The following is a 27369-nucleotide window of genomic DNA, read 5'->3' on the forward strand; positions in this document are numbered from 1 at the left end:
TATGTTTGATTTCAAAAAAGTCCTTCTTCTTTTTCTCTTATTGCTGCTTTCTCTCTCCTTTTGCTTTCAATACTTTGTTTCTAAATGATCTAGTACCTACTTGACAGTTTTATGCTCCAGTAACTATTATATACTCATATATTATCACCAACATTTCACTAATGAGGGGAGAAGAAGAAGAAGAAGAAGAAGAAGAAGAAGAAGAAGAAGAAGAAGAAGAAGAAGAAGAAGACGACGATGACGACATCGACGAAAAAGGAAAATAAAAACAGGAGGATGAGAAGAAAAATAGGGAAGAGAGATGTTGAAGGAGAAGAAGAAGAGAGAAGAAGAAGAAGAAGAAGAAGAAGAAGAAGAAGAAGAAGAAGAAGAAGAAGAGGACGACATCGACGAAAAAGGAAAATAAAAACAGGAGGATAAGAAGAAAAATAGGGAAGAGAGATGTTGAAGGAGAAGAAGAAGAAGAAGAAGAAGAAGAAGAAGAAGAAGAAGAAGAAGAAGAAGAAGAAGAAGAAGACGACGATGACGACATCGACGAAAAAGGAAAATAAAAACAGGAGGATGAGAAGAAAAATAGGGAAGAGAGATGTTGAAGGAGAAGAAGAAGAAGAAGAAGAAGAAGAAGACGACGACGACATCGACGAAAAAGGAAAATAAAAACAGGAGGATAAGAAGAAAAATAGGGAAGAGAGATGTTGAAGGAGAAGAAGAAGAAGAGAAGAAGAAGAAGAAGAAGAAGAAGAAGAAGAAGAAGAAGAGGAAGAAGAAGAAGAAGAAGACGACGACGACGACATCGACGAAAAAGGAAAATAAAAACAGGAGGATAAGAAGAAAAATAGGGAAGAGAGATGTTAAAGGAGAAGGAGAAGAAGGAGGTGGATAAGTAGAAGGAGAAGAAGAAGGAGAAGAAGACGAAGAAGAGGAAGAAGATGAATAAGGGAAACAAACAGAAAGAGAGGATAAGAAGAAAAATAAGGAAGAGAGATGTTCGTGTAGGAGGAGGACGTGGTGCGGAAGTAGGAGGAGGAGGAGGTGGTGTGTTCGTAGGAGGAGGTGGAGGAGGAGGAGGAGGAGGAGGAGGAGGAGTAGGAGGAGGAGGAATAGGATGAGTAGGAGGAGGAATTGGAGGAGGAGGAGGAGGAGTAGAGAAGGGTGTGAAGAGAGACACTCTCAACAGGACGGTAGTTAAGTATGAAGTGGATGTTCTCTTCATGTGACATCATTTGATCTCTCTTCCTCTTCTTCTTCTTCTTCTTCTTCTTCCTCTTTCTCTTTTCATTTTTCTTCTTCTTTAACTCCCACTTTGTCTTAACTAAGCCTCTCTCTCTCTCAATTCTTCCATCAATACTGGATGGTTATTTTTATTGACAGTTTCCACCCATATTCTAAAAACGTCAACTAAACAAAGCATAATTATTTACTTCCTTGTTCTCATCTACTTTTTCTTGCTTTCTTTGTTTTCTTGTCATTTTCTCTTGCTGTTTTTCCCTTGTTCTTGTTGTTTTGCTCTTATTTATGATATTGGTCCTTTTCTTATACCTGTTTATTCTCTTTTCATGACGTTCTGAAGTTATACTCTACCTTATCCTATACCTCATTCCTCTTCCTCTACCTTCCATCTCTTCTCTCTCTCTCTCTCTCTCTCTCTCTCTCTCTCTCTCTCTCTCTCTCTCTCTCTCTCTCTCTCTCTCTCTCTCTGTTTTGGTAGAGAGTTAGTGGGGAGGATATTTTTAATATTCTTTCCGAAGAATGGACATTGATATGTCCAAAGCTCCGCCAATTTATGTACATGCATAACAATATGATTATTATCTATAGTTGTTATATTACAAATTGCTTTTTCATATCATAGACTATACAGTTCAATAATTATTTTTTGGTTTATATTCATCTATCATTTTGCTATACCATAAGTTATTATATATAAGTGTATAAGCCAATATATATTATTGTAATGTACATAAATAAAGTACTCAATCAATCAATCTCACTCTCTCTCTCTCTCTCTATCTATAGTTATCACAAATTGCTTTTTTTCATATCATATACAGCTCAAAATAATTATTATTTTGTAAATTCATCTATAATTTTGCTGTATTGTAAGCTATTGTATATAGGTGTATAAACCAGTATATATATATATATATATTATTAGAAAGTCCTATTCCACCCTCTAGGTTTTCTAATAATTGCGAAGTATTGCTACGACGCGGACTAGCTACAGCCGGGTATGGGTCGGGGTCGGTGACCGTATTGACTGGTGGAGATACTGGACCTACACTTCTCCCCCTGTCCTGATTCTTTACCCTCTGTCTTTGACGGGAGGTATTTAATTTGGAGGGAAGAGTGTGTGCCCGTGCCGTTGTTGGCCGATTCGGCCCTCGGCTCTTGGAATTCAGGTTGGGTGTTAGGGAGAATTGAGGTAACCTTAACCAAGGATACGGATCCGGATATCAGATCCCCACAAATAATTATATTTGTAAAGGTAGTACGCAATCTGAACCAACTGCGAGTTGACGGCGAGCAAAGCTGTACCTGCAAGCCCGGAATAAAGGTTGTAGGTGGAGGAACTCGGGATGGAGTTTAACAAGGAATGATATAGAATTTTTGTTACGGTTTTCGCAATCTGAGACTGCGGGCTGTCGGTGTGCAGACTGAACCTGCGCACCCGGTATTAGATCAATATGATTGGAGAGGTGCAAGTGGTATAAGATACAGGATATGGTATACCGAGTTAGAGGTATAGGGAATATTTTATCGGGCCTGGGGAATGGAGATTCGTTAATAGGATTGTTCCTTCCTGTAACTAATGGGGTTTTGTTCAATAACTCGCGATCTGTGAATCGCGATATAGTTCTCAGCAAGCTGAACCTGCTAGCTAAATACAGTATATCGATTACAATTTTATGATAACTAAAGCTCAATGGATGAGGTTTCGGGTGTCGGATTTCTGAATCGCGAGCCTGCAGCTGCGAAAGGATTTTCAGCAATTCTGAAACTGCTAAACAGGATTTCCGCGCTGATCTGATGACAGCGCGCCGGTTATTAAGGGCCAATCTGTAACTGCCCTTAAGGGTATGGGAATCACTCTCAATCGTCCGAAACGCTTTTAAATTAATAGTCAGTATGTCGACTATTATGAGAGGATAGGGAAAGGTTTACAAGGATTCTCCTAAGCTTCTCGCTGATCTGAGAACCGCGACAGGGTCGATCTCTAATCTGTGACTGAGATCCTGCTCTACATAAGGTTTCCTACACCTCTCGCTGGTCTGAGGACCGCGACGGGAACGATCTCGAGTCTGGAACTGAGATCTCGCACTATACAGGGTAGGAAAAATTTAGAGGAAGGAAGGGAGAGGATGCCGCAGTCTGGGAACTTCGGCAAGGACGTTCTCAAACTGTACCTGAGAGCTAGAAGGATTATAGAATAGGGAAAAGTTAAGAGAGAGAAAGAGAAAGGTTGCCGCAGTCTAGAAACTTCGGCGAGGAAGTCCTCAAGCTGTACCTGAGAGCAGGAAGCGTTGCAGTCTGTGACTTCAACAAGGACGTTCTCAAGCTGTACCTGAGAGCAGGAAGCGTCGCAGTCTGTGACTTCGACAAGGACGTTCTCAAGCTGTACCTGAGAGCAGGAAGCGTTGCAGTCTGTGACTTCAACAAGGACGTTCTCAAGCTGTACCTGAGAGCTAGAAGGATTATAGAATAGGGAAGGTGAAGAGAAAGTAAGAGGAAGGATGCCGCAGTCTGGGGACTTCGGCGAGGACGTTCTCAAGCTGTACCTGAGAGCTTGAAGGACTATAGAATAGGGAAAGTGAAGAGAAAGTAAGAGAAAGGATGCCGCAGTCTGGGGACTTCGGCGAGGACGTTCTCAAGCTATACCTGAGAGCTTGAAGGACTATAGAATAGGGAAAGTGAAGAGAAAGTAAGAGAAAGGATGCCGCAGTCTAGAAACTTCGGCGAGGAAGTCCTCAAGCTGTACCTGAGAGCTAGAAGGGTTATAGAATAGGAAAAGTTAAGAGAGAGAAAGAGAAAGGAAGTCGCAGTCTAGAAACTTCGACGAGGACGAGCTCAAGCTGCACCTGAGTTCTCTAGGAAAAGGATTGGGCTTTTCCTACTTGGAATTACAGCAAGTCAGAAACTGCTAAGCGAATTTAAAATACAGGGCCACTCTATAGTATGAAAATTAATAAGGAAAATACACCCCTAAAAACTGAGATTACCTTATTACAGAAGAGGAAATGCACACAAGTGACCAGTCCTAACATACAGTTACCTGAATCACTGCAGAATTAAATACGGAGAATAGCAAACAAATTCCCGCACTAAACTTAAACGTCGTGAAGCGACAGAGTCGAGACTTAAGAATTAAGCCCTCAAAAATAATTTGCTTAAGAGCCTAGCTAAATTTCCCCACTCAACTGTTTGTAGCTCAAACTTGAGATCCCTTACAGGTTTCAAAACCAAGAATAATTCGTTCACCCCCAGTGATACGAATTCGGGAAAAAAATAGCTGACAAGAAAGAAAAACCCACAAGGTAATTCTAACTCCGAGTTGTTCGGAACTCGACCTACAATATTCTATGTTAACACAAGATAGAATAATAATTAGTGTCGGTAACGTCGTAAGGAGAGGAGATTCGCGACCCGATCTCACGCTCAACCACCGAACAACTGCTCTCTCCCAGGTCTTCTTGAAGCCACACCGGGTCGCTGAAAGTTAGGAGGCCGGGGGAAAAGGGGCTTGCTGACCAATGGGAGTCTGAAAAGACGATCACGCCACTAGTCATGTGACAGGGTTTGAATCCACTAGTGCTGATGATAAGGTGCAGCTAATGACGACACTGATACTAATTACTACACTAATTCAGGCCGGTAAACAACATTTCTATTCCAGAAATTTCATGCAGAGCGATACTGACCCGACTCGGTAGCCGCTTATCGTTTAGATGATACGAATGCTGCTAATGTATACAAAATACGAGGACGCTCAGAGTGGTAAACAAAATCTGGAAATTTCTGGTTATTATGAACCTGTTGCTGCTGATTTAAAGGGGTTGACGGCGATGGTGATAATGCATATACAGAACTACAAATCTAGCAAAATATATCCGGCAGACGATCCTATTCCTCTTCTAAAATAGAATAATTTCGCTAATTTTATGCTGGACGACGGCTCTCTATCCGTCACAAAAATTCACTTTGTGACACCCCACTCCTACTAAGGAGGGGGGGGGGATTGGCGTTGAACGTACAAGGCGACGTCGGGAATACCGGCTACAACCACACCACATCCTCCCTACTTTTCACATTACGTGAACACATTTCAGCGATGGATAAAAAGCGATCAAGTAGACCAAGACGAGGCGCCATACTGCTAAGAGAGTCGAAGCACTACTGAAGCAATAGAAAGACGACTGGATGGGCTTATACAAAAATATTCAGGTAACGACAGTGTAGAAAGACAAGATTATCATTATCGGGAACGCGATAAAAGCAACCCTACAATAAACAGATAACAAAAATATCCTGAAAGAAAAGGTTCGAACGTCTTATGCGATGCGACAACGAGAGAGGAGCAAGAAACCAGTGAATCAACCCTGTCGCGGCATCTAACGGGAAACGTAATAACTAGTTGAATAAAGTGCTGCCCCCGCACCTTGCGCCGTCTAAGGCTAGTATAGGCAACCCGCACTTCACTCCACCAACGCAATTTGCGTTCGCCTGTTCTTCAGAGCTAGATTCCCCCTCCTCCTCCTCTACACATGGGGGTAACAACTTAATGTCTTTCACATGAACAGTCACAGATTTATTCTCTGCTACTTTGACCTTCACTACTGTAGGACTCAATATCTCAACCACCTCCCAGGGGCCTGAGAACTTTGGAGCGAGTTTCGCAGCAAATTGGTCAACTCCCGAAGATAAATAATGTTCTCTCTTATATATCAACTGACCTGGGGATAACTTAACATCTCGCCTCCGAAGATTATAATAACGGCTAGCATCCCTATATGCTTTATCCAAATTATCCACTACAATTTTCCTGGTTTGAATTAATACCTTAATGTTTTTCTGTAGCGTGGCCTGACTACTTTCAAAACCCTGCGTACGTGGATCGTCTTGAGACTCGAATGCGGACTCACCTGGAGCCCTCAATTCCCTACCGAAGTTGAGATAAGCTGGAGTATATTGGGTGCCTTGATGAATAGTTGTATTCATCGCAAAACAAAATTCTCTTAAATATCGGTCCCAATCCGAGTGGTTCTCTCCTACAAAGATTTGTATCATGGTTTTGAGTACACGGTTTACTCTTTCAGTAGGATTACAACTAGGAGAATATGGGGGGGTAAAAAACACATTCACGCCATTATCCTCACAATACGAGCGAAAATACTTGCTAGTGTATTGGGTTCCATTGTCACAAATGAGCATCCTAGGTGCTCCATACCGTGTGACAATCAATTCACGGAAAGCTTTCGTGACTCCTGCGCTATCTGCCTTAGATAGGGCGGCCACTTCCGTCCACTTAGTGAACTGATCTTGAAACACGACTATGTAACGGTGTCCTAACTTGGAACGGGGTAACGGGCCGACTAAGTCAGTACTGACAGTCTCCCAAGGGTGAAACAATTTACGGGGATTTTTCATACGACCATATGGGGTCCTCTGTTCTACCTTAATCTTAATGCAGTCATCACACCTCCGTACATAGGTGGCAACATCATTAAACAATCCAGGCCAATAATATAGGCGCGCTATCTTGTCATATGTACGATATATGCCAAAGTGACCCGCGGTAGGAGCATTATGATTTTGTTGTAAAACTTCAGAGCGACAGCTCACTGGAACACAAAGCTTCCACCCCTCAGCACTCTGCTCTTCCTGGAGTCGCCTCCTAGGCCAAATGTGTCTATACAACAACCCATCTCTAACTGTATAGTCGGGGAATTTCTCGGGGTCTGCAATCAGTAATGATTTAATTTTCTTTACCCAGCTATCGTCGTTCTCTCGACCAATAGCGATAGGGGCCACCCCACCCTCGGAGTTCGTTTCTCCCGAAGTGAGCTCCTCCTTACAGGGGGTGCGTGAGAGTACATCTGGAACTATGTTGAACTTCCCTTTCCTATATTTTATTTTCAAATTATATTGTTGCATTTCCATTACCCATCGCGCTAAACGACCAGTGGGATGGGGAATGGCATGCAACCACTTCAAGGACTGATGGTCGGTAATCACAGTAATTTCGTAACCTTCCACATATGACTTAAATTTTCTCAGGGCATATATCACAGCTAGACACTCTTTCTCGGTTGTGGTATATCGGACCTCGGGACCTCTTAAACCCCTACTCGCATAAGCAATAACTTTCTCCTCACCATTAATCTCCTGAGTCAAGACAGCTCCCAACCCTTCGTCGGAGGCATCGGTCTGAATCACAAAGGGCAACTCAAAATGAGGGTAGGTTAATACTGGGGCACAGGTTAAAGCATCTTTGATTTTCTGAAATGCCGTTTCCTCCTCTTCTCCCCACTGCCAATTCACCTTCAACTTTAACAAACGATGTAACAGATTTGCTAGCTCTGAAAAATTAGGGACGAACCTACGGTACCGGGAGGCTAACCCTAGGAAGCTCCTGAGAGATTTAACACGCTGCGGGGTAGGGAAATCTCTAACAGCTCTAATCGTTTCCGGGTCGGTACGGAGGCCTTGCTCTGTCACAATATGACCTAAGTATTTCAGCTCAGATTTCAGAAAATTGCACTTATCTTTATTTATAATTAGACCTGCGTCTCTCAACCTCTGGAAAACCTCTGCGAGATGTTCTCTATGGGATTCAAGAGTCTCCCCTAATACTACCACATCGTCTAAGTACGCGAACGCATACGGTTCGAGTTTAGGCCCTATCACCTGATCTAGCAAACGTTGAAAGGTAGCTCCAGCTGAGTGTAAGCCGAAAGGCATCACTTTAAATTGAAATAGACCTCTGCCCGGCACTATGAAAGCAGTCAATTCTTTACTCTCCTCATCTAACGGGACTTGCCAATAACCACTCTTCAGATCAATAGTAGATATATACTTAGCATCGCGAAGCCTGTCTAAAATACCGGTCATATTTGGGAGGGGGTAAGCATCTCTATGAGTCACAGAATTAAGTTTACGAAAATCAATACAGAACCTTATTTTCCCATTCGATTTTTTTACTAATACGATAGGAGAACTCCACGAGCTACAGCTGGGTTCTATGACTCCCTGTTCAAGCATTGTATCGACTTCCTCATCGATCACTTTTTGCATGATAGGGTTCCTGGGATAGGGACGAAGTCTGAAGGGTTCAACTCCTTCCTGGAGTTTTATTTTGTGTTTCAAGATATGGGTCCGTCCTGGGAGTGAAGAGAATTTCCGGATTTCTCCTTCCAGAAAATTATCGAATTTCTCCTGCTCAGAGACAACTGATAATTTACCTTCCCCTTCCCTACTCCGTAATCGGACTCCCTGGGGTTGCATTTCTAATACAGCTCCCATCTTACGCAGATTTTCCACTCCTAAAATCATACGAGGTTCAATATCTGGGACAACTGACACTTGCCACTTATACTCCTTGCCACATACAGTGACCGGTAAAGTGGTCTCCCCTTCTATTTTAAGACGTTTCGCGATCTCACTAGAAACGTATGACTTTTGAGATGAGGTATCTATAGCGGCATTCAGGTCCACCCCCTCTACTCCTACGTGCATGTACACCCCGTTATCTCCGACCTCCCTACTTGGTCTAACGGCAGCTACAGTCGACACCTTAGAAGTATTCGCTGAACTCTTACTACCACGTATAGCTCCCACTATCTCTGGTTCCCATTCTACTCTATTATGCCTCATATTGATAGTTAAATTATGCTGAATCATAAATGACACTCCTAACAACACGTCAGGCTTAAGGCCTTTCATCACTACAGCCTGGAAAGAAACAGAAATATTTTCTATTTTCAATTGGGTAACAACTTTTATCGAGAGGAGAGCAGACTTCCCATCAGCGAGTATCGCTTTATGTGTGCAGTTTTCTTTCCTTACTGACCCCTCACGTTCTAATGCTCTCAGAACTTGTGTACTGATGTAGGATTTTTCCGATCCTGTATCAATCAAAGCGACAAATTTCTGGTTCGCCAAACTCACATCAATGAAAGTCCGTGTATCTCCTGACACGGTTCTGGGACTTAAAATCTTTGTTGAATGAATTACTGAATTTCCCGACGATCTTTTACTCTGGGACTTACAGTTACACTGATCATGATTTTTCCCACATTCCTTACACTTAGAAAGCTCGGGGCAAGTTGACCTCCAATGTCCTGTCTTTTTACAATTCCAGCACACAGTACCCTGACTAGTACTACTCTCTTCTATCACTTTAGTCTCCCGTGGCTTAGTAGTTGCCTTAGCTGAATTTTCTCCCCGTTTATTGTCCTCGATTTTAGTATTCCGTGAGGACAACCTAGAGTGCTTTTCCTCAGCACGGATTGCCTCATATTCCCTAGTTATATCTAACAGTTGGTCTATGTTTTGGGCTCCTACACTTCGGACATGTAATTTATATCTGGGTAATAAATTCTGATACACCCTCTGATATATCCTATCCCCGTCGTAACTTCCTAATCTCCTCATTAAAGTGAGTAGGGCTTCGGCATACTCATCAGCCGGTTCGCCCTCCCTCTGCTTCCTTGCAATGATTTGACTTTCAAGATCGTCACTATAAGTATGGGGATAGTATCGGAGTTTAAACGCATCTACAAAGTCAGCCCACGTCCTCCACTGGGAGCGACGATTCCGCATCCAGAGTAGGGCCCCTCTCTCCATCAGCTCTGGTAGGGCTATAAGAGATTGTTCCCCAGATATCCCATATGCGCTCTGAAGTTCAGTGAGCCTCTCGATAAAACTGGGAGCATCTGATACACCATCAAAACGTAAATTCCAACTTCTTACCTTATCACATACAGCGCCCTGACTATACGTGCCTGAAGAGCGGTGTGGTGCCGGCTCTATACCTGTTGGTCGATTCACTCTGTTGTGGAGGGACGGCTCGGAGTAGACACGGCTTGTGCCTGGGATAGCATCGTCCCGGCGAGTCTGAGAGGTCGCAGCGGTCCGGGACCGATGGTGTTCAACCATCCTCCTCCTCAGCTCCATCAGAGTCCCCACTGCCGACAGGCCAAGACTCTCCAGGTAGCTGACCGCTTCCTCCTTACTCAGCCGGTACACCCACGACACTCGAGGGTCGGTTTCTCGCTCCGTGGTGTCTGTCTCGTGATCTCCCTGGACCTCCTCGTACTCTTGGAGTGTAGACTCCTCTCCCCGTTCCGACATCGTGCACTGGGGTTTACTTAACCTTTGCTCACGATCTACTTGGGCGCCAGACGTCTTAGCCCCACGTTGGGAGACGTCAGTTTTATTAGAATGACCTATTCCACCCTCTAGGTTTTCTAATAATTGCGAAGTATTGCTACGACGCGGACTAGCTACAGCCGGGTATGGGTCGGGGTCGGTGACCGTATTGACTGGTGGAGATACTGGACCTACACTTCTCCCCCTGTCCTGATTCTTTACCCTCTGTCTTTGACGGGAGGTATTTAATTTGGAGGGAAGAGTGTGTGCCCGTGCCGTTGTTGGCCGATTCGGCCCTCGGCTCTTGGAATTCAGGTTGGGTGTTAGGGAGAATTGAGGTAACCTTAACCAAGGATACGGATCCGGATATCAGATCCCCACAAATAATTATATTTGTAAAGGTAGTACGCAATCTGAACCAACTGCGAGTTGACGGCGAGCAAAGCTGTACCTGCAAGCCCGGAATAAAGGTTGTAGGTGGAGGAACTCGGGATGGAGTTTAACAAGGAATGATATAGAATTTTTGTTACGGTTTTCGCAATCTGAGACTGCGGGCTGTCGGTGTGCAGACTGAACCTGCGCACCCGGTATTAGATCAATATGATTGGAGAGGTGCAAGTGGTATAAGATACAGGATATGGTATACCGAGTTAGAGGTATAGGGAATATTTTATCGGGCCTGGGGAATGGAGATTCGTTAATAGGATTGTTCCTTCCTGTAACTAATGGGGTTTTGTTCAATAACTCGCGATCTGTGAATCGCGATATAGTTCTCAGCAAGCTGAACCTGCTAGCTAAATACAGTATATCGATTACAATTTTATGATAACTAAAGCTCAATGGATGAGGTTTCGGGTGTCGGATTTCTGAATCGCGAGCCTGCAGCTGCGAAAGGATTTTCAGCAATTCTGAAACTGCTAAACAGGATTTCCGCGCTGATCTGATGACAGCGCGCCGGTTATTAAGGGCCAATCTGTAACTGCCCTTAAGGGTATGGGAATCACTCTCAATCGTCCGAAACGCTTTTAAATTAATAGTCAGTATGTCGACTATTATGAGAGGATAGGGAAAGGTTTACAAGGATTCTCCTAAGCTTCTCGCTGATCTGAGAACCGCGACAGGGTCGATCTCTAATCTGTGACTGAGATCCTGCTCTACATAAGGTTTCCTACACCTCTCGCTGGTCTGAGGACCGCGACGGGAACGATCTCGAGTCTGGAACTGAGATCTCGCACTATACAGGGTAGGAAAAATTTAGAGGAAGGAAGGGGGAGGATGCCGCAGTCTGGGAACTTCGGCAAGGACGTTCTCAAACTGTACCTGAGAGCTAGAAGGATTATAGAATAGGAAAAGTTAAGAGAGAGAAAGAGAAAGGATGTCGCAGTCTAGAAACTTCGACGAGGACGAGCTCAAGCTGCACCTGAGTTCTCTAGGAAAAGGATTGGGCTTTTCCTACTTGGAATTACAGCAAGTCAGAAACTGCTAAGCGAATTTAAAATACAGGGCCACTCTATAGTATGAAAATTAATAAGGAAAATACACCCCTAAAAACTGAGATTACCTTATTACAGAAGAGGAAATGCACACAAGTGACCAGTCCTAACATACAGTTACCTGAATCACTGCAGAATTAAATACGGAGAATAGCAAACAAATTCCCGCACTAAACTTAAACGTCGTGAAGCGACAGAGTCGAGACTTAAGAATTAAGCCCTCAAAAATAATTTGCTTAAGAGCCTAGCTAAATTTCCCCACTCAACTGTTTGTAGCTCAAACTTGAGATCCCTTACAGGTTTCAAAACCAAGAATAATTCGTTCACCCCCAGTGATACGAATTCGGGAAAAAAATAGCTGACAAGAAAGAAAAACCCACAAGGTAATTCTAACTCCGAGTTGTTCGGAACTCGACCTACAATATTCTACGTTAACACAAGATAGAATAATAATTAGTGTCGGTAACGTCGTAAGGAGAGGAGATTCGCGACCCGATCTCACGCTCAACCACCGAACAACTGCTCTCTCCCAGGTCTTCTTGAAGCCACACCGGGTCGCTGAAAGTTAGGAGGCCGGGGGAAAAGGGGCTTGCTGACCAATGGGAGTCTGAAAAGACGATCACGCCACTAGTCATGTGACAGGGTTTGAATCCACTAGTGCTGATGATAAGGGTGCAGCTAATGACGACACTGATACTAATTACTACACTAATTCAGGCCGGTAAACAACATTTCTATTCCAGAAATTTCATGCAGAGCGATACTGACCCGACTCGGTAGCCGCTTATCGTTTAGATGATACGAATGCTGCTAATGTAATACAAAATACGAGGACGCTCAGAGTGGTAAACAAAATCTGGAAATTTCTGGTTATTATGAACCTGTTGCTGCTGATTTAAAGGGGTTGACGGCGATGGTGATAATGCATATACAGAACTACAAATCTAGCAAAATATATCCGGCAGACGATCCTATTCCTCTTCTAAAATAGAATAATTTCGCTAATTTTATGCTGGACGACGGCTCTCTATCCGTCACAAAAATTCACTTTGTGACAATATATATATATATATATATATATATATATATATATAATATATATATATATAAATGTAATCTACATAAATAAAGTACTCAATCAATCAATCAATCATCTTCTTCAACCCTTCTTTTTCTTCTCATTTTCTTGTTTTCCTTTGTGATTTTACCTATTCACATCGATGGTAGAGGAAAATAACAGAGAACAAGCTAGCATGAGAACGAGAGAGCTAGAGTAAAGTATAGGAATATATGGGAACCAACCAGAAGAACAAGAAATATTGAAAACCGAATAAAGAGACAGTACAAGACAAAGAATCAGTTTGAAGAGGAAAGAAGAAAAAAACAATGAAGAAGGAGGAAGGAGGAGAAGTAGTAAAAGAGAATGAAAAGGAGATACATCAGATGAATAGTGTTTAGAAGGAACAGAAGAGGGAGTGAGTATTCCGAAAAAGATGACAGCAAAGAGAAAGAAGAAGAATAGGTGAGGAGGGGAAGAAGAAGGAAAGAAGAAGGAGTGGTATAAGAAGAGGAAGAAGAGGAGGAGAAAGAAGAAGAAGAAGAAAAAGAAGAAGAAGAAGAGGCATAAGGAAAATTAGTTCTAGTATACAAGAAAAATATGAATAGAATATTCCGGGAGTAACATGAGACGGTGAAGGAGAAAGAATGAAGAAGATGATGAAGAAGAAGTAGAAGACGTAGGAGAAGTGGAAGAAGAAAAAGAAAAAGGAGAATAATAAAATGATGCATGAAAAAATGAGTTGTAGCATAGAGAAACAATAGCGTAAGTAGATATCCCATGGTATAGGGAATTTATGTCGCAACTTTTACTGTTATCTCAAGCCGATTACTGTCGATTATTGTCAATTTTAACTGTTTTGTTGGGGTGAGAGTGTATGAACGGCACAATTTGAGAGACTACCAGCGTCACACAGCTGCATAGGAAAGAAGCTATGTGAACTATCGGCTTGGGATAACAGTAAAAGTTGCGACATAAACGCCCTATACCATGGGATATCTATTTATGCTATCGTTTCTCTATGGTTGTAGTTAAAGAGAAAAAAGAATAGAGTATTCAAAAAGAAGTTGACAGTAGAGAAGAAGAAACAGCAGTAGAAAAAGAAGTAGAAGACGGAGACGAAGAAGGAGAATAAGTAGAAGAAGAGGAAGAGGGATCAGAAACATGAGGTGTAGTGAAAGAGAAAGAAGATGATGGTGAAGGAGAAGAAGAAACGGCAGTAGAAAAAATACAATGAAGAAGAAGAAGGAACAGATGAAGAAGAGACAAGAAACAGCAGCAGAAAAAGAAGAAGACAAAGTAAAAGTAGTAGATGAAGAAGAAGAAGAAGAAGAAGAAGAAGAAGAAGAAGAAGAAGAAGGAGAAGAAGGAGCAGAAAAAGAATGAGAAGAAAAAGTAGAACATTGTGAAGAGCGAAATCAGCTGACTAAGCCAATACACAAGGAGTGCAGCCACTCCAGTATCTTAAGTGGTCGGCTTTCTCCTCTGACGCTCTCTCACTCACACTCTCCCTCTCTTTCTTTCTCTCTCACATCCCTTCAGTTTCCTCCCTTATCCAGAACCCATCTATTCCATGTTCCCTCTTATTCTCAGCGTCCCATAATAACCAACCTGTATTTCAGTCTTTCAAATATTGAGTTTTTTCCAGCTTCGAAAATAGCTACCACAAGAAAACTTATATGAACTACTAGCCGTCAGGCTCGCTTCGCTCGCCATATCCGTCTAGCCAGGGGGCTCCACCTTCTGAACCCCCCTGGATCGTCCAGGGATGGGATCAGCAGGCTCTCTTCGCTCGCCTGCATTTTTCATTTGAGCATTTTTATCATATGTTAGGACAATCCAGTCGGGGGTCCAGACTAAACGTCTGGCTAAACGGATATGGCAAGCGAAGCGAGCCTGATGGCTAGTAATAAAATATTCCCAGGATTGAAGTAGCAGTGCCCAATCAATTTTTCCGCGATAAATGCATTTAAATCTTCAACTTGGTGCCAACCTAACAAAGTCAACTCAACTTAATGCCAACCTGACAAAATTATTAATTTAGTTGCCAGTTAACAACTGTTTCGAAGAGGTACTCCATCTAGATTATAGTTCTATAGTAACATATGATATGGAAATTTCAATTATAGTTAAGAGATTGGGAGAAGAATAATATACATGCTAAAAGACGAACTTTAAACCCTTATAAACAACCCTTAGAGTTAAAATATTGCCAAAAGATTTCTTAGTGCGCCTCTAAAGGGCCAACTGAACATACCTACCAAATTTGAACGTTTTTGGTCCGGTAGATTTTTAGTTCTGCGAGTGAGTGAGTGAGTCAGTTAGTCAGTGAGTGAGTGCCATTTCGCTTTCATATATATAGATAGTGAGGTCCACGTTATGACGTCAGCACCTGATTAACATTGGTGTTGCTATCCTTGTCTATCATTCGAAAAAGCAGATAGCTCTATCCTGTTCTGTATCAAATTATGGTGTTGAGTATCAAGTTGAGGTGATACCGTATCATATTGTGTTGATACGGTATCATGTTGTGGTTATTCTTGTTCTTTGGTGAGTTCCACGTTATAAAGTCATCACTTGATTAACATTGTTGTTGCTATCCTTGTCTTCTATTCCTCAAAGCAGATAGCTCTATCCTTTTTTGTATCAAGTTATGGTGATGTGTATCAAGATGAGGTGATACTGTATCATATTATCGAGCACTAATTGCAAAAGTGATGTACACGTTATAAGTCAGCACCTGATTAACATTGGTGTTGCTATCCTTGTCTATCATTCGACAAAGCAGATTGCTCTATCCTGTTCTGTATCAAATTATGGTACTGTGTATCAAGTTGAGGTGATACTGTATCATATTGTTGACCACTGTTTGCAGAATTGAGGTCCACGTTATAAAGTCAGCACCCGATTAACATTGGTGTTGCTATCCTTGTTTTCTATTCCCCAAAGCAGATAGCTCTATCCTGTTTTGTATCAAGTTATGGTGTTCTGTATCAAGTTGAGGTGATACTGTATCATATTGTCGACCACTGATTGCAAAAGTGAGGTCAACGTTATAAAGTCAGCACCTGATTAACATTGGTGTTGCTATCCTTGTCTATTATTCAACAAAGCAGATAGTTCTATCCTTTTCCAACTTTACACCGTTGCAAATTGATTGTCTTCTATGAAGAAGTACGATGAACATCCAGAATTTTAATCTCAATTATAAAAATTTATCGTTGGATGAAGAGACATATTTTCTTGGTGGATATGATATATTTAAGACTATCAGGTAACTTTGGCTCCACTAGAGTCTTGACAAACTTGACAAACTTTAGAACTTGACAAACTGAAAACTTGTGCGAGTGGGGTCTTGAAGTGTTTGAAATAGGCCTATAACCTTCCTCGGTAAATTAAGAATGTATATGCAAAATTTCAAGTGAATCAGTCGAGTAGTTGAGACGTGATGATGCGTCATTCGTGAATTTCCTATCCCCTACCTGTATAAGCCAGTTCTTTCCTTTATTATAGTATAGATTGCTAAAGCAAAAAAGTTACAAAATAGTATAGATTGCTAAAGCAAAGAGTTACAAGTCATAAGATCCCATATAAAGTAAAAAAGCCTGTATTTTTCTAGTTTTTCAAATTCAAAGGTATGAAGTTCTATAGAGAGATTCCAACTCTCAATTCACCTTATATTTTGGATTCAAAATTTCCTGAAATAATTTAATTTATTCAAAGTGCGGTGATATTAAGTGCAAAATTTGACTATAATTTGGTATTTTAATAATTCTAAATTCAAAATTTCTAGCTAATATATATTCTTGGACTTTAAATTTCCTCAGTAAGAACATAACATATTTTTTCGGACATTTCATTATTTATCAAAATTTGGGAACAGAATAGTTTTGGGCTATGCCTGTTGTTCTATCCCAATTATATTCATATGATTTGTAATTATATCAACGAATAAATAAATAAATTCACCTCATCAATAGCAAGCAATGTTTCCTCTTTCCATAGTGAGGTTCACGTTATAATGGCAGAGTTTGATTAGCAATAGTATTGCTATCCTTGTCTATCATTCAACAAAGCATGGAAAGCGCTATCTCTTTCTCGCTTTGCTTTGTTGCCAGATCGTCTTCCAAAAATGTAGATTTAATAATTAATTTATTCATTTGTTGTATAAAATACTATAATCATAATACAATTATGACATTGGAGGAAAAACTAGGCTGAGCCTGTACTATTTCTCTCCAAAAATTTTGATAAAATGTTAATGTTGTCCAAAAGATAAGGTTATGTAATCACACACTGCTTCGTCACTTGGTTTTCAATTGACAAAATATTTCATCTCAATCATAAAGATTCATTATTTAATTATTGAAAAATAGAATTTCCCGCTTGATAAATCATAATTGAATATTATAAACAGGAATAAACAGTTAATCAATTACATCAATAAACCTGTATCAGCTACCGTCTATAGAAGGCATTGACAGGACAGAGGATCGGCAACGTTGTTCTCCTATCTTTCTCCACAGCAATTATAACGTGGAACTCACTTGGAAGTCAATAATTATTTTTTGAATAATATCGATTGCTAAAGCAAAAAAGTTACAAAATAGTATAGATTGCTAAAGCAAAGAGTTACAAGTCATAAGATCCCATATAAAGTAAAAAAGCCTGTATTTTTCTAGTTTTTCAAATTCAAAGGTATGAAGTTCTATAGAGAGATTCCAACTCTCAATTCACCTTATATTTTGGATTCAAAATTTCCTGAAATAATTTAATTTATTCAAAGTGCGGTGATATTAAGTGCAAAATTTGACTATAATTTGGTATTTTAATAATTCTAAATTCAAAATTTCTAGCTAATATATATTCTTGGACTTTAAATTTCCTCAGTAAGAACATAACATATTTTTTCGGACATTTCATTATTTATCAAAATTTGGGAACAGAATAGTTTTGGGCTATGCCTGTTGTTCTATCCCAATTATATTCATATGATTTGTAATTATATCAACGAATAAATAAATAAATTCACCTCATCAATAGCAAGCAATGTTTCCTCTTTCCATAGTGAGGTTCACGTTATAATGGCAGAGTTTGATTAGCAATAGTATTGCTATCCTTGTCTATCATTCAACAAAGCATGGAAAGCGCTATCTCTTTCTCGCTTTGCTTTGTTGCCAGATCGTCTTCCAAAAATGTAGATTTAATAATTAATTTATTCATTTGTTGTATAAAATACTATAATCATAATACAATTATGACATTGGAGGAAAAACTAGGCTGAGCCTGTACTATTTCTCTCCAAAAATTTTGATAAAATGTTAATGTTGTCCAAAAGATAAGGTTATGTAATCACACACTGCTTCGTCACTTGGTTTTCAATTGACAAAATATTTCATCTCAATCATAAAGATTCATTATTTAATTATTGAAAAATAGAATTTCCCGCTTGATAAATCATAATTGAATATTATAAACAGGAATAAACAGTTAATCAATTACATCAATAAACCTGTATCAGCTACCGTCTATAGAAGGCATTGACAGGACAGAGGATCGGCAACGTTGTTCTCCTATCTTTCTCCACAGCAATTATAACGTGGAACTCACTTGGAAGTCAATAATTATTTTTTGAATAATATCGATTAATAAAAGGGTATATTTTCACTTACGCAGTATGAGTTGATATTAATATAATGTAGATGAGGAGTGAATTTGCTATCTGGCTTATAGTGGGCAGACAACTGCTGGGCAATTCCACAGGTTTTGGCATTCTGAAAAATACACACAGATGAAACTTAATTTTATAGAAATATTTTGAATTCCACTTCAATTATTAGCGCTACTGAAACAATTGATACACAATAAAATTTATCAAGTATCTATCAGGCTCAACTGACACTCTTACACTCCCAACAACACACTAATAATAGACAGTGTATAGGGTGTCTATGTTGCAAATGTGAGTGTTAACTGAAGCCGATAGTCCTAGTAGTTGTTTTTGGTGAAGCTATGTGACGCTGGTAGTCTCTCATACTGTGCCTTCTTACACTCTTACACTCCCAACAACACACTAATAATAGACAGTGTATAGGGTGTCTATGTTGCAAATGTGAGTGTTAACTGAAGCCGATAGTCCTAGTAGTTGTTTTTGGTGAAGCTATGTGACGCTGGTAGTCTCTCATACTGTGCCTTCTTACACTCTTACACTCCCAACAACACACTAATAATAGACAGTGTATAGGTGTCTATGTTGCAAATGTGAGTGTTAACTGAAGCCGATAGTCCTAGTAGTTGTTTTTGGTGAAGCTATGTGACGCTGGTAGTCTCTTATACTGTGCCCTTCTTACACTCTTACACTCCAACAAAACACTAATAATAGACAGTGTATAGGGTGTCTATGTTGCAAATGTGAGTGTTAACTGAAGCCGATAGTCCTAGTAGTTGTTTTTGGTGAAGCTATGTGACGCTGGTAGTCTCTTATACTGTGCCCTTCTTACACTCTTACACTTCAACAAAACACTAATAATAGACAGTGTATAGGGTGTCTATGTTGCAAATGTGAGTGTTAACTGAAGCCGATAGTCCTAGTAGTTGTTTTTGGTGAAGCTATGTGACGCTGGTAGTCTCTCATACTGTGCCCTTCTTACACTCTTACACTCCCAACAACACACTAATAATAGACAGTGTATAGGGTGTCTATGTTGCAAATGTGAGTGTTAACTGAAGCCGATAGTCCTAGTAGTTGTTTTTGGTGAAGCTATGTGACGCTGGTAGTCTCTTTTACTGTGCCCTTCTTACACTCTTACACTCCCAACAACACACTAATAATAGACAGTGTATAGGGTGTCTATGTTGCAAATGTGAGTGTTAACTGAAGCCGATAGTCCTAGTAGTTGTTTTTGGTGAAGCTATGTGACGCTGGTAGTCTCTCATACTGTGCCCTTCTTACACTCTTACACTCCCAACACACACTAATAATAGACAGTGTATAGGGTGTCTATGTTGCAAATGTGAGTGTTAACTGAAGCCGATAGTCCTAGTAGTTGTTTTTGGTGAAGCTATGTGACGCTGGTAGTCTCTCATACTGTGCCCTTCTTACACTCTTACACTCCCAACAACACACTAATAATAGACAGTGTATAGGTGTCTATGTTGCAAATGTGAGTGTTAACTGAAGCCGATAGTCCTAGTAGTTGTTTTTGGTGAAGCTATGTGACGCTGGTAGTCTCTCATACTGTGCCCTTCTTACACTCTTACACTCCCAACAACACACTAATAATAGACAGTGTATAGGGTGTCTATGTTGCAAATGTGAGTGTTAACTGAAGCCGATAGTCCTAGTAGTTGTTTTTGGTGAAGCTATGTGACGCTGGTAGTCTCTCATACTGTGCCCTTCTTAATGCTCTACACTTTTATGCTCAACTGACACTTAGGCGACTGAGGTGGAGAGGAGACTGGACTCTAGTGGAGAGCATGTGTTTCCAAATGGTGACGTCGCGGAGACTAGAATCGACTGGTCTGAGTGTCACCAGATAGCGCTATCCCTTTCTACCTACGCCAGATCGTCTTTCAATAATGGAGAGATATAATCAATCAACAAAATATTCAATCTCAATATTATAGAAATTTATCATTCAATCATTGAAAAATATAATCTCTTTTCGCATGAAATATAATTGATTATTTTAAACAAGAATAAACAGTAAGGCTCAACTGACACTTAGGCGACTCAGGTGGAGAAGAGACTGGACTCTAGTGGAGATCATGTGTTTTGAAATGGTGACGTCGCGGAGACTAGAATCGACTGGTCTGAGTGTCACCATTTGGAAACACATGCTCTCCACTAGAGTTCAGTCTCTTCTCCACCTGAGTCGCCCAAGTGTCAGTTGAGCCTTAGTGTTGAAACTAGTTGTTTGTAATGAAAGGGTAGGCCTACTACATTACTCCCATTGTATTTCATACTAGCAGGTAACCCGTGCTCCACAAGGATCTAATTAAAAACTTGACATGAAGAAATCTTGAAGAATTGAAAATAGGCCTATAACCATCCTCGGTTGATTAAGAATCAATATGCAGAATTTCAAGTTGATTAGTTGAGACGTGATGATTGAAATCTTGAAATAATGAAATTTTGAAGAATTGAAAATATGCCTATAACCATCCTCGGTAAATTGAGAATCTGTATGCAAAATTTCAAGTTAATGAGTTGAGTAGTTGAGACGTGATGATGCGTCATTCGTGAATTTCCTATCATCTACGTGTATGAGCCGATTCTTTCATTTATTATATTATAGATTATTTTTCGAAACAAACCTATGTTTCAGGTCTCATTGTAACTATAAACAATGATTTTTGTGTAGTTGAGAAGTTGATATTGTGGTAATTATTCATATTGAGTGAAAAAGACTAAGAAATTGTCAAAAAACCACTGATTTATTGATAATTAGAAAGACCGTTTCGGTTATTACACCATTGTCAATCTCTGACAATGGTGTAATAACCGAAACCGGTCTTTCTAATTATCAATAAATCAGTGGTTTTATGACAACTTCTTAGTCTTTTTCATTCAAAATAAACAATGATACCTGAAACATATGACGAATTAGGATACTTAGTGCCGGTTGCCCAAAAGCCAATTAAATTTTAACCGTGATTAATTCTACGAGACCCAATCAGAGAAACCCTCTCAAAAAATCTTTCTTATCTAAAAGGCCTTCTCTGATTGGTGCTCCATGAGCAATCCACCATTTTTGATGAGAAAGATTTTGAGAGAGTTTCTCTGATTGGGTCTCGTTGAATTAATCACGGTTGAAATTTAACCGGCTTTTGTGCAACCAGCACTAAAAATATGAAGATAGGTATTGTAAGGCTCACTCTAAACTAGGATCAAATTAAAAACTTGACATGAAGAAATCTTGAAGAATTGAAAATAGGCCTATAACCATCCTCGGTTGATTAAGAATCAATATGCAGAATTTCAAGTTGATTAGTTGAGACGTGATGATTGAAATCTTGAAATAATGAAATTTTGAAGAATTGAAAATATGCCTATAACCATCCTCGGTAAATTGAGAATCTGTATGCAAAATTTCAAGTTAATGAGTTGAGTAGTTGAGACGTGATGATGCGTCATTCGTGAATTTCCTATCATCTACGTGTATGAGCCGATTCTTTCATTTATTATATTATAGATTATTTTTCGAAACAAACCTATGTTTCAGGTCTCATTGTAACTATAAACAATGATTTTTGTGTAGTTGAGAAGTTGATATTGTGGTAATTATTCATATTGAGTGAAAAAGACTAAGAAATTGTCAAAAAACCACTGATTTATTGATAATTAGAAAGACCGGTTTCGGTTATTACACCATTGTCAATCTCTGACAATGGTGTAATAACCGAAACCGGTCTTTCTAATTATCAATAAATCAGTGGTTTTATGACAACTTCTTAGTCTTTTTCATTCAAAATAAACAATGATACCTGAAACATATGACGAATTAGGATACTTAGTGCCGGTTGCCCAAAAGCCAATTAAATTTTAACCGTGATTAATTCTACGAGACCCAATCAGAGAAACCCTCTCAAAAAATCTTTCTTATCTAAAAGGCCTTCTCTGATTGGTGCTCCATGAGCAATCCACCATTTTTGATGAGAAAGATTTTGAGAGAGTTTCTCTGATTGGGTCTCGTTGAATTAATCACGGTTGAAATTTAACCGGCTTTTGTGCAACCAGCACTAAAAAATATGAAGATAGGTATTGTAAGGCTCACTCTAAACTAGGATCAAAGTTTGGATGGGAAGTATTAATGAAATAACATCAAGAAGAAGTGCTGATAGTTCATAGTGTATCATGATACATGAATCATAATATTGTATCCAATAGTGGATCCATGATAAATCTCTATGAATTATGATGTATCACTAATGATACACGAATTAATAGATATCAAAGTAAAGATGTAGGATTATAACAAATCTGACAAAATCTACATTCTTCGAGTTGACGTCGTGGAGTAACGTCCAAATTGGAGAGAGAAAAGCAGGAAAAGATGATAATGAAGAAGAAGAAGAAGAAGAAGAAGAAGAAGAAGAAGAAGAAGAAGAAGAAGAAGTAGAAGAAGAAGAAGAAAAAGAAGACGACGAAATGATGAGAAGAGGTGATAAGAAGAGATAGATATCTACGGTGAGAGGTGTATGAGGGTGAGAAGGATTGAAGAGAGTAAAAGAGTGTGTAAGAGAATGAGACAGTGTGTGAAAGAGCGAGAGAGAATAAGAGAGAGAGAAACGATAATTATTGGACTCCCTCTACAGGGTAGTGACGTCACTACAAGAAGCCAATACGTAATTATTCTCAACTCGTTCTTCTTTCACTGTTCATAGATGTTTCTCTCGATCCTAAACTCTGGAAAGTAACAACATACTTTGCAAAAATTGGGCTTTTATCACGTGATATCTCTTATAGTAATGCGTTTCATTCTGATTTTGTGTTTAGGCTAATTCTTTCATCAAATTATTGACCGAACGAAGTGAGGTCCAAGATTCAACTCGACGGTTTGGCATCTCTCTTGATGTTTAAATGTCTATATTTTTATATGTTTATATGTTGCGCATTTACGGCGAAACGCGGTAATAGATTTCCATGAAATTTGACAGGTATGTTCCTTTTTAAATTGCGCGTCGACGTATATACAAGGTTTTTGGAAATTTTGCATTTCATGGATAATATATAAGGAAAAAGGAGCCTCCTTCATACGCCAATATTAGAGTAAAAATCAGACTATAGAATAATTATTCATCATAAATCAGCTGACAAGTGATTACACAGATGTGTGGAGAAGCCAGTCTATTACTGTATTTGAATAAGGTCTATAGTTTCAATCAAAGACCTTGAAGAGGTATGCATCTTTAAGCTGGGTTTACACCAAAAGTTATAACAAAATGTTAATAACTTAATCCTTATAAATTCTATTAGATTGAACACAAGTTGACAAACACACATGTTCATCATGTGTATGATAAGCTATGTTCAATCTATAGGGATTGAGTTATTAACATTTTGTTAATAAATTTAGTCTAATCGCATCTTTAAGGTCTTTGGTTTCAATATTTTGTTTTGCAGTCATGGTATTATTATGCGTGTCCATCAGTATCAATATTCTCACATTCGAAAAACTAATTTATTAGGTGATTAAAAATAATCAAATGAACTAAATAATGCTGAAGAAATTATAATATTTTTGATTGAAAAAAATTAATTTTCATTAGATGGAAAATTAAACTTTACCATCTTAATGAATAATCATTTATTGATTGATGATTATATCAATAATAGTAGTTTTAATTATCACTTTATCACGGAACTGGATGAGTATTATATAATTTCTGGAATAGAAATATATTCTATTCATTGTTCAAATTAACAAAAATATTAATAAATTATGGAATACAAATTCAAAAGTGAACTGATTTTGTTAACATTTAAAACAGTTGACATCTGTTGAGAGTGCCTTCATTTGTGTTTCCTACTATCAAATATTCTATAGTGAGGTCCACGTTATAATGACAGTGGAGAAAGATAGGAGAACAACGTAGCCGAACCTCTGTCTTGTCAATGCCTTCTATAGACGTTAGCTGATACAGGTTCATTGATGTAATATTAACTGTTCATTCTCGTTTAATATAATCAATTATATTGTATTAAGCAAGAAATTTTATTCTTTAATATAATTTCATGATGAATTTTCGTACTGAAGATGAAATATTTTGTTATTTAATTATCAATTCTACATTGTTAAAAGACAATCTTGCAACAGAGCAAAGCGAGAAAGAGATATATGACTATCCGGTTTGTTGAATGATAGACAAGGATAGCAATAGCATTGCTAATCAAACACTGCCAATGTAGAATAGACAAGGATAGCAATACCATTGCTAATCAAACACTATCTCAATGTAAAATTGATAATTAAAATCCATAATGAAATTATTGAAAAATATAATTTCTTGCTTGATAAAATATAAATGATTATTTTAAACAAGAATGAACAATTAATATTACATCAATAAACCTGTATCAGCTACCGTCTATAGAAGGCATTGTCAAGACAGGGGATGTGCAACGTTTTTCTTCTATCTTTCTCCACTGCCATTATAACGTGGACCTCACTATACTTAACACCATCTTGCTGTTCCCTCAATTCATAATAACGAAAATAAGAGTTAGTGGGGAGGATATTTTTTAATATTCTTTCCGAAAAATGGACATTGATATGTCCAAAGCTCCGCCAATTTATGTACATGCATAACAATATAATTATTATCTATAGTTATTATATTACAAATAGCTTTTTCATATCATATACAGTTCAATAATTATTTTCTTAGTCTATATTATGTAAATTCATCTATAATTTTGCTGTATTGTAAGCTATTGTATATAAGTGTATAAGACAGTATATATTGTAATCTACATAAATAAAGTACTCAATCAATCAATCAATAACTGTAAATAAAGCCAACTATTCAATGAGTTTAAGAAAGTATGAACTGAAAAATTATTGAATGAGTTGTCAATGAAATCAAATTTCAAATAGACTACGTTATAAATAATCGAGAAAAATAGCTATTTAATTCAATGAATTTTTTGAAATATGACCTGAAGAATATTATTGGTTGATATTTGGATGATTTGCAATTTGAATTAGGATGATATAATATGGTGTTTTATGTGTCTTAAAAAAATTTCAAATGGAATCCGACATCTTTAAGAGTATAGTGAGGTCCACGTTATAAGGGCAGCGGAGAAAGATAGAAGAAAAACGTTGCCGATCCTCTGTCTTGCCAATGCCTTCTATAGACGGTAGCTGATACAGGTTTATTGATGTAATATTAACTTTCCATTTTCGTTTAAAATAATCAGTTATATTCTATTTAGCAAGAAACTATATTTTTCAATATAATTTCATAATGAATTTTCGTACTGAAGATGAAATATTTTGTTATTTAATTATTAATTCTACATTGTTAAAAGACAATCTGTCAACAGAGCAAAGTGAGAAAGAGATAGGGCTATCCGCTTTGTTGAATGCATAGACAAGGATAGCAATGCCATTGCTAATTAAACACTGCCGTTATAACGTGAACCTCACTGATTATGATTATTTTCAGAAATGTGTCAATATGGTGATGTAAAACAGTTCGTTTTGAAGTTTATCAAATATTGATTTGATATTGAGTTGTTAAATAACAAACTTTCTAATGATATCAGGAATTACAATAATAATATCTGTGGCTTGGTGCAAAAACTACCAATGTAGTTTCATACTTCCGATTTAATATGAAATCCAACTTATTTTAGTTCATCAAATTTTATTCTCTGAGACAATTGACAGAAAAAGTCAATCATAGAAATTTGTAGTTATTATCAATTTTAATTTGAAAGTTAATAAAAAATCAGTCATCTTTAGGTGACTTTTCTAGGCCTACAATCCAATTCGGTTCAATTTATTTATTTATACATTGGCTACAATATGATTCTCAATTATGAATGATTGGGGAAGAAACAACAGGCTTAAAGCCCAAAACTGTTCTTTTCCCAAATTTGGATATAAATTGTCCAAAATTTCTATTTTATCAAACTCCCCAACTCAAGACTAAATTAATCTGACTTGGAGACTCAGTTGCACAAAAGTCTGTTGAATTTTAATCATGAGTACATGTCATGAGAACCAATCAGAGAAGCCTTCTATTCCAAAAAGCCTCCTCTTATTGGTTCTCCTGGCATTTATAATCATGGTTAAAATTTAACTGACGTTTGAGCAACCGGGCCCAAGAATTTGGGCGTATTATTTATACGTATACAAGAATCATTGTCTATAGATTCCGTTCTTTTCAGGAGGATCTATACCCAGCATCTCTAATTTCCAAATTTCCTCCAAAGTTTGAAGAAGTTTAAAATTTCCTCTACCTTGAAAAGCGCGCACACTTCCCTTCTTCTCGAGCTTAGGACCCCTTTCCGAAGTTGAAGTCCATCCAAACAAAGTCCGGGACTTGATTTGTGGGACTTAGCGCACCTCTAGCATACTTGGGAGAATCCTATCCACATGAAGACGACTTTTCAAGTATATGGACTTCAAGTGCAAAATTCAATGACAGCCGCTGAATTATTGGGTGCTGGTTGTGGGGAGGAAGCTCGCTTGATACAGAAGTGGAGACTATTTTTGATACAGAGTGATTAAGTTAGCAACACACACAGAGTCATGACTGATTCTACCTAGTCATTGATCTACATCCATAGAGAAACAATAGCATAAGTAGATATCCCATGGTATAGGGCGTTTATGTCGCAACTTTTACTGTTATCTCAAGCCGATAGTCCACGTAGTTCTTTCCCGTGAAGCTGTGTGACGCTGGTAGTCTCTCATATTGTGCCGTTCATACACTCTCACC

The 27369-nt window shown here is 38.6% G+C and overlaps 1 protein-coding gene across 1 annotated transcript in view; it reads right to left on the reverse strand.

The window, feature by feature from the left end:
• The window catches only part of LOC111052075 (glycine receptor subunit alpha-2), a 69790-nt gene extending 42754 nt beyond the window's left edge, over nucleotides 1-27036 (reverse strand). The window contains exons 1-2 of the mRNA XM_039440565.1: nucleotides 26888-27036; nucleotides 18588-18689 (exon numbers count right to left, since the gene is read on the reverse strand). Coding sequence (XP_039296499.1) covers nucleotides 18588-18688 — 101 coding nt within the window. The 5' untranslated portion in view covers nucleotide 18689; nucleotides 26888-27036. The remainder of the gene's footprint in view (nucleotides 1-18587; nucleotides 18690-26887) is intronic.
• Nucleotides 27037-27369: the final 333 nt, after the last annotated feature.

The sequence above is a fragment of the Nilaparvata lugens genome, chromosome 14, assembly GCF_014356525.2.
Source record: "Nilaparvata lugens isolate BPH chromosome 14, ASM1435652v1, whole genome shotgun sequence".
NCBI classification, from domain to species: Eukaryota; Metazoa; Arthropoda; class Insecta; order Hemiptera; family Delphacidae; genus Nilaparvata; species Nilaparvata lugens.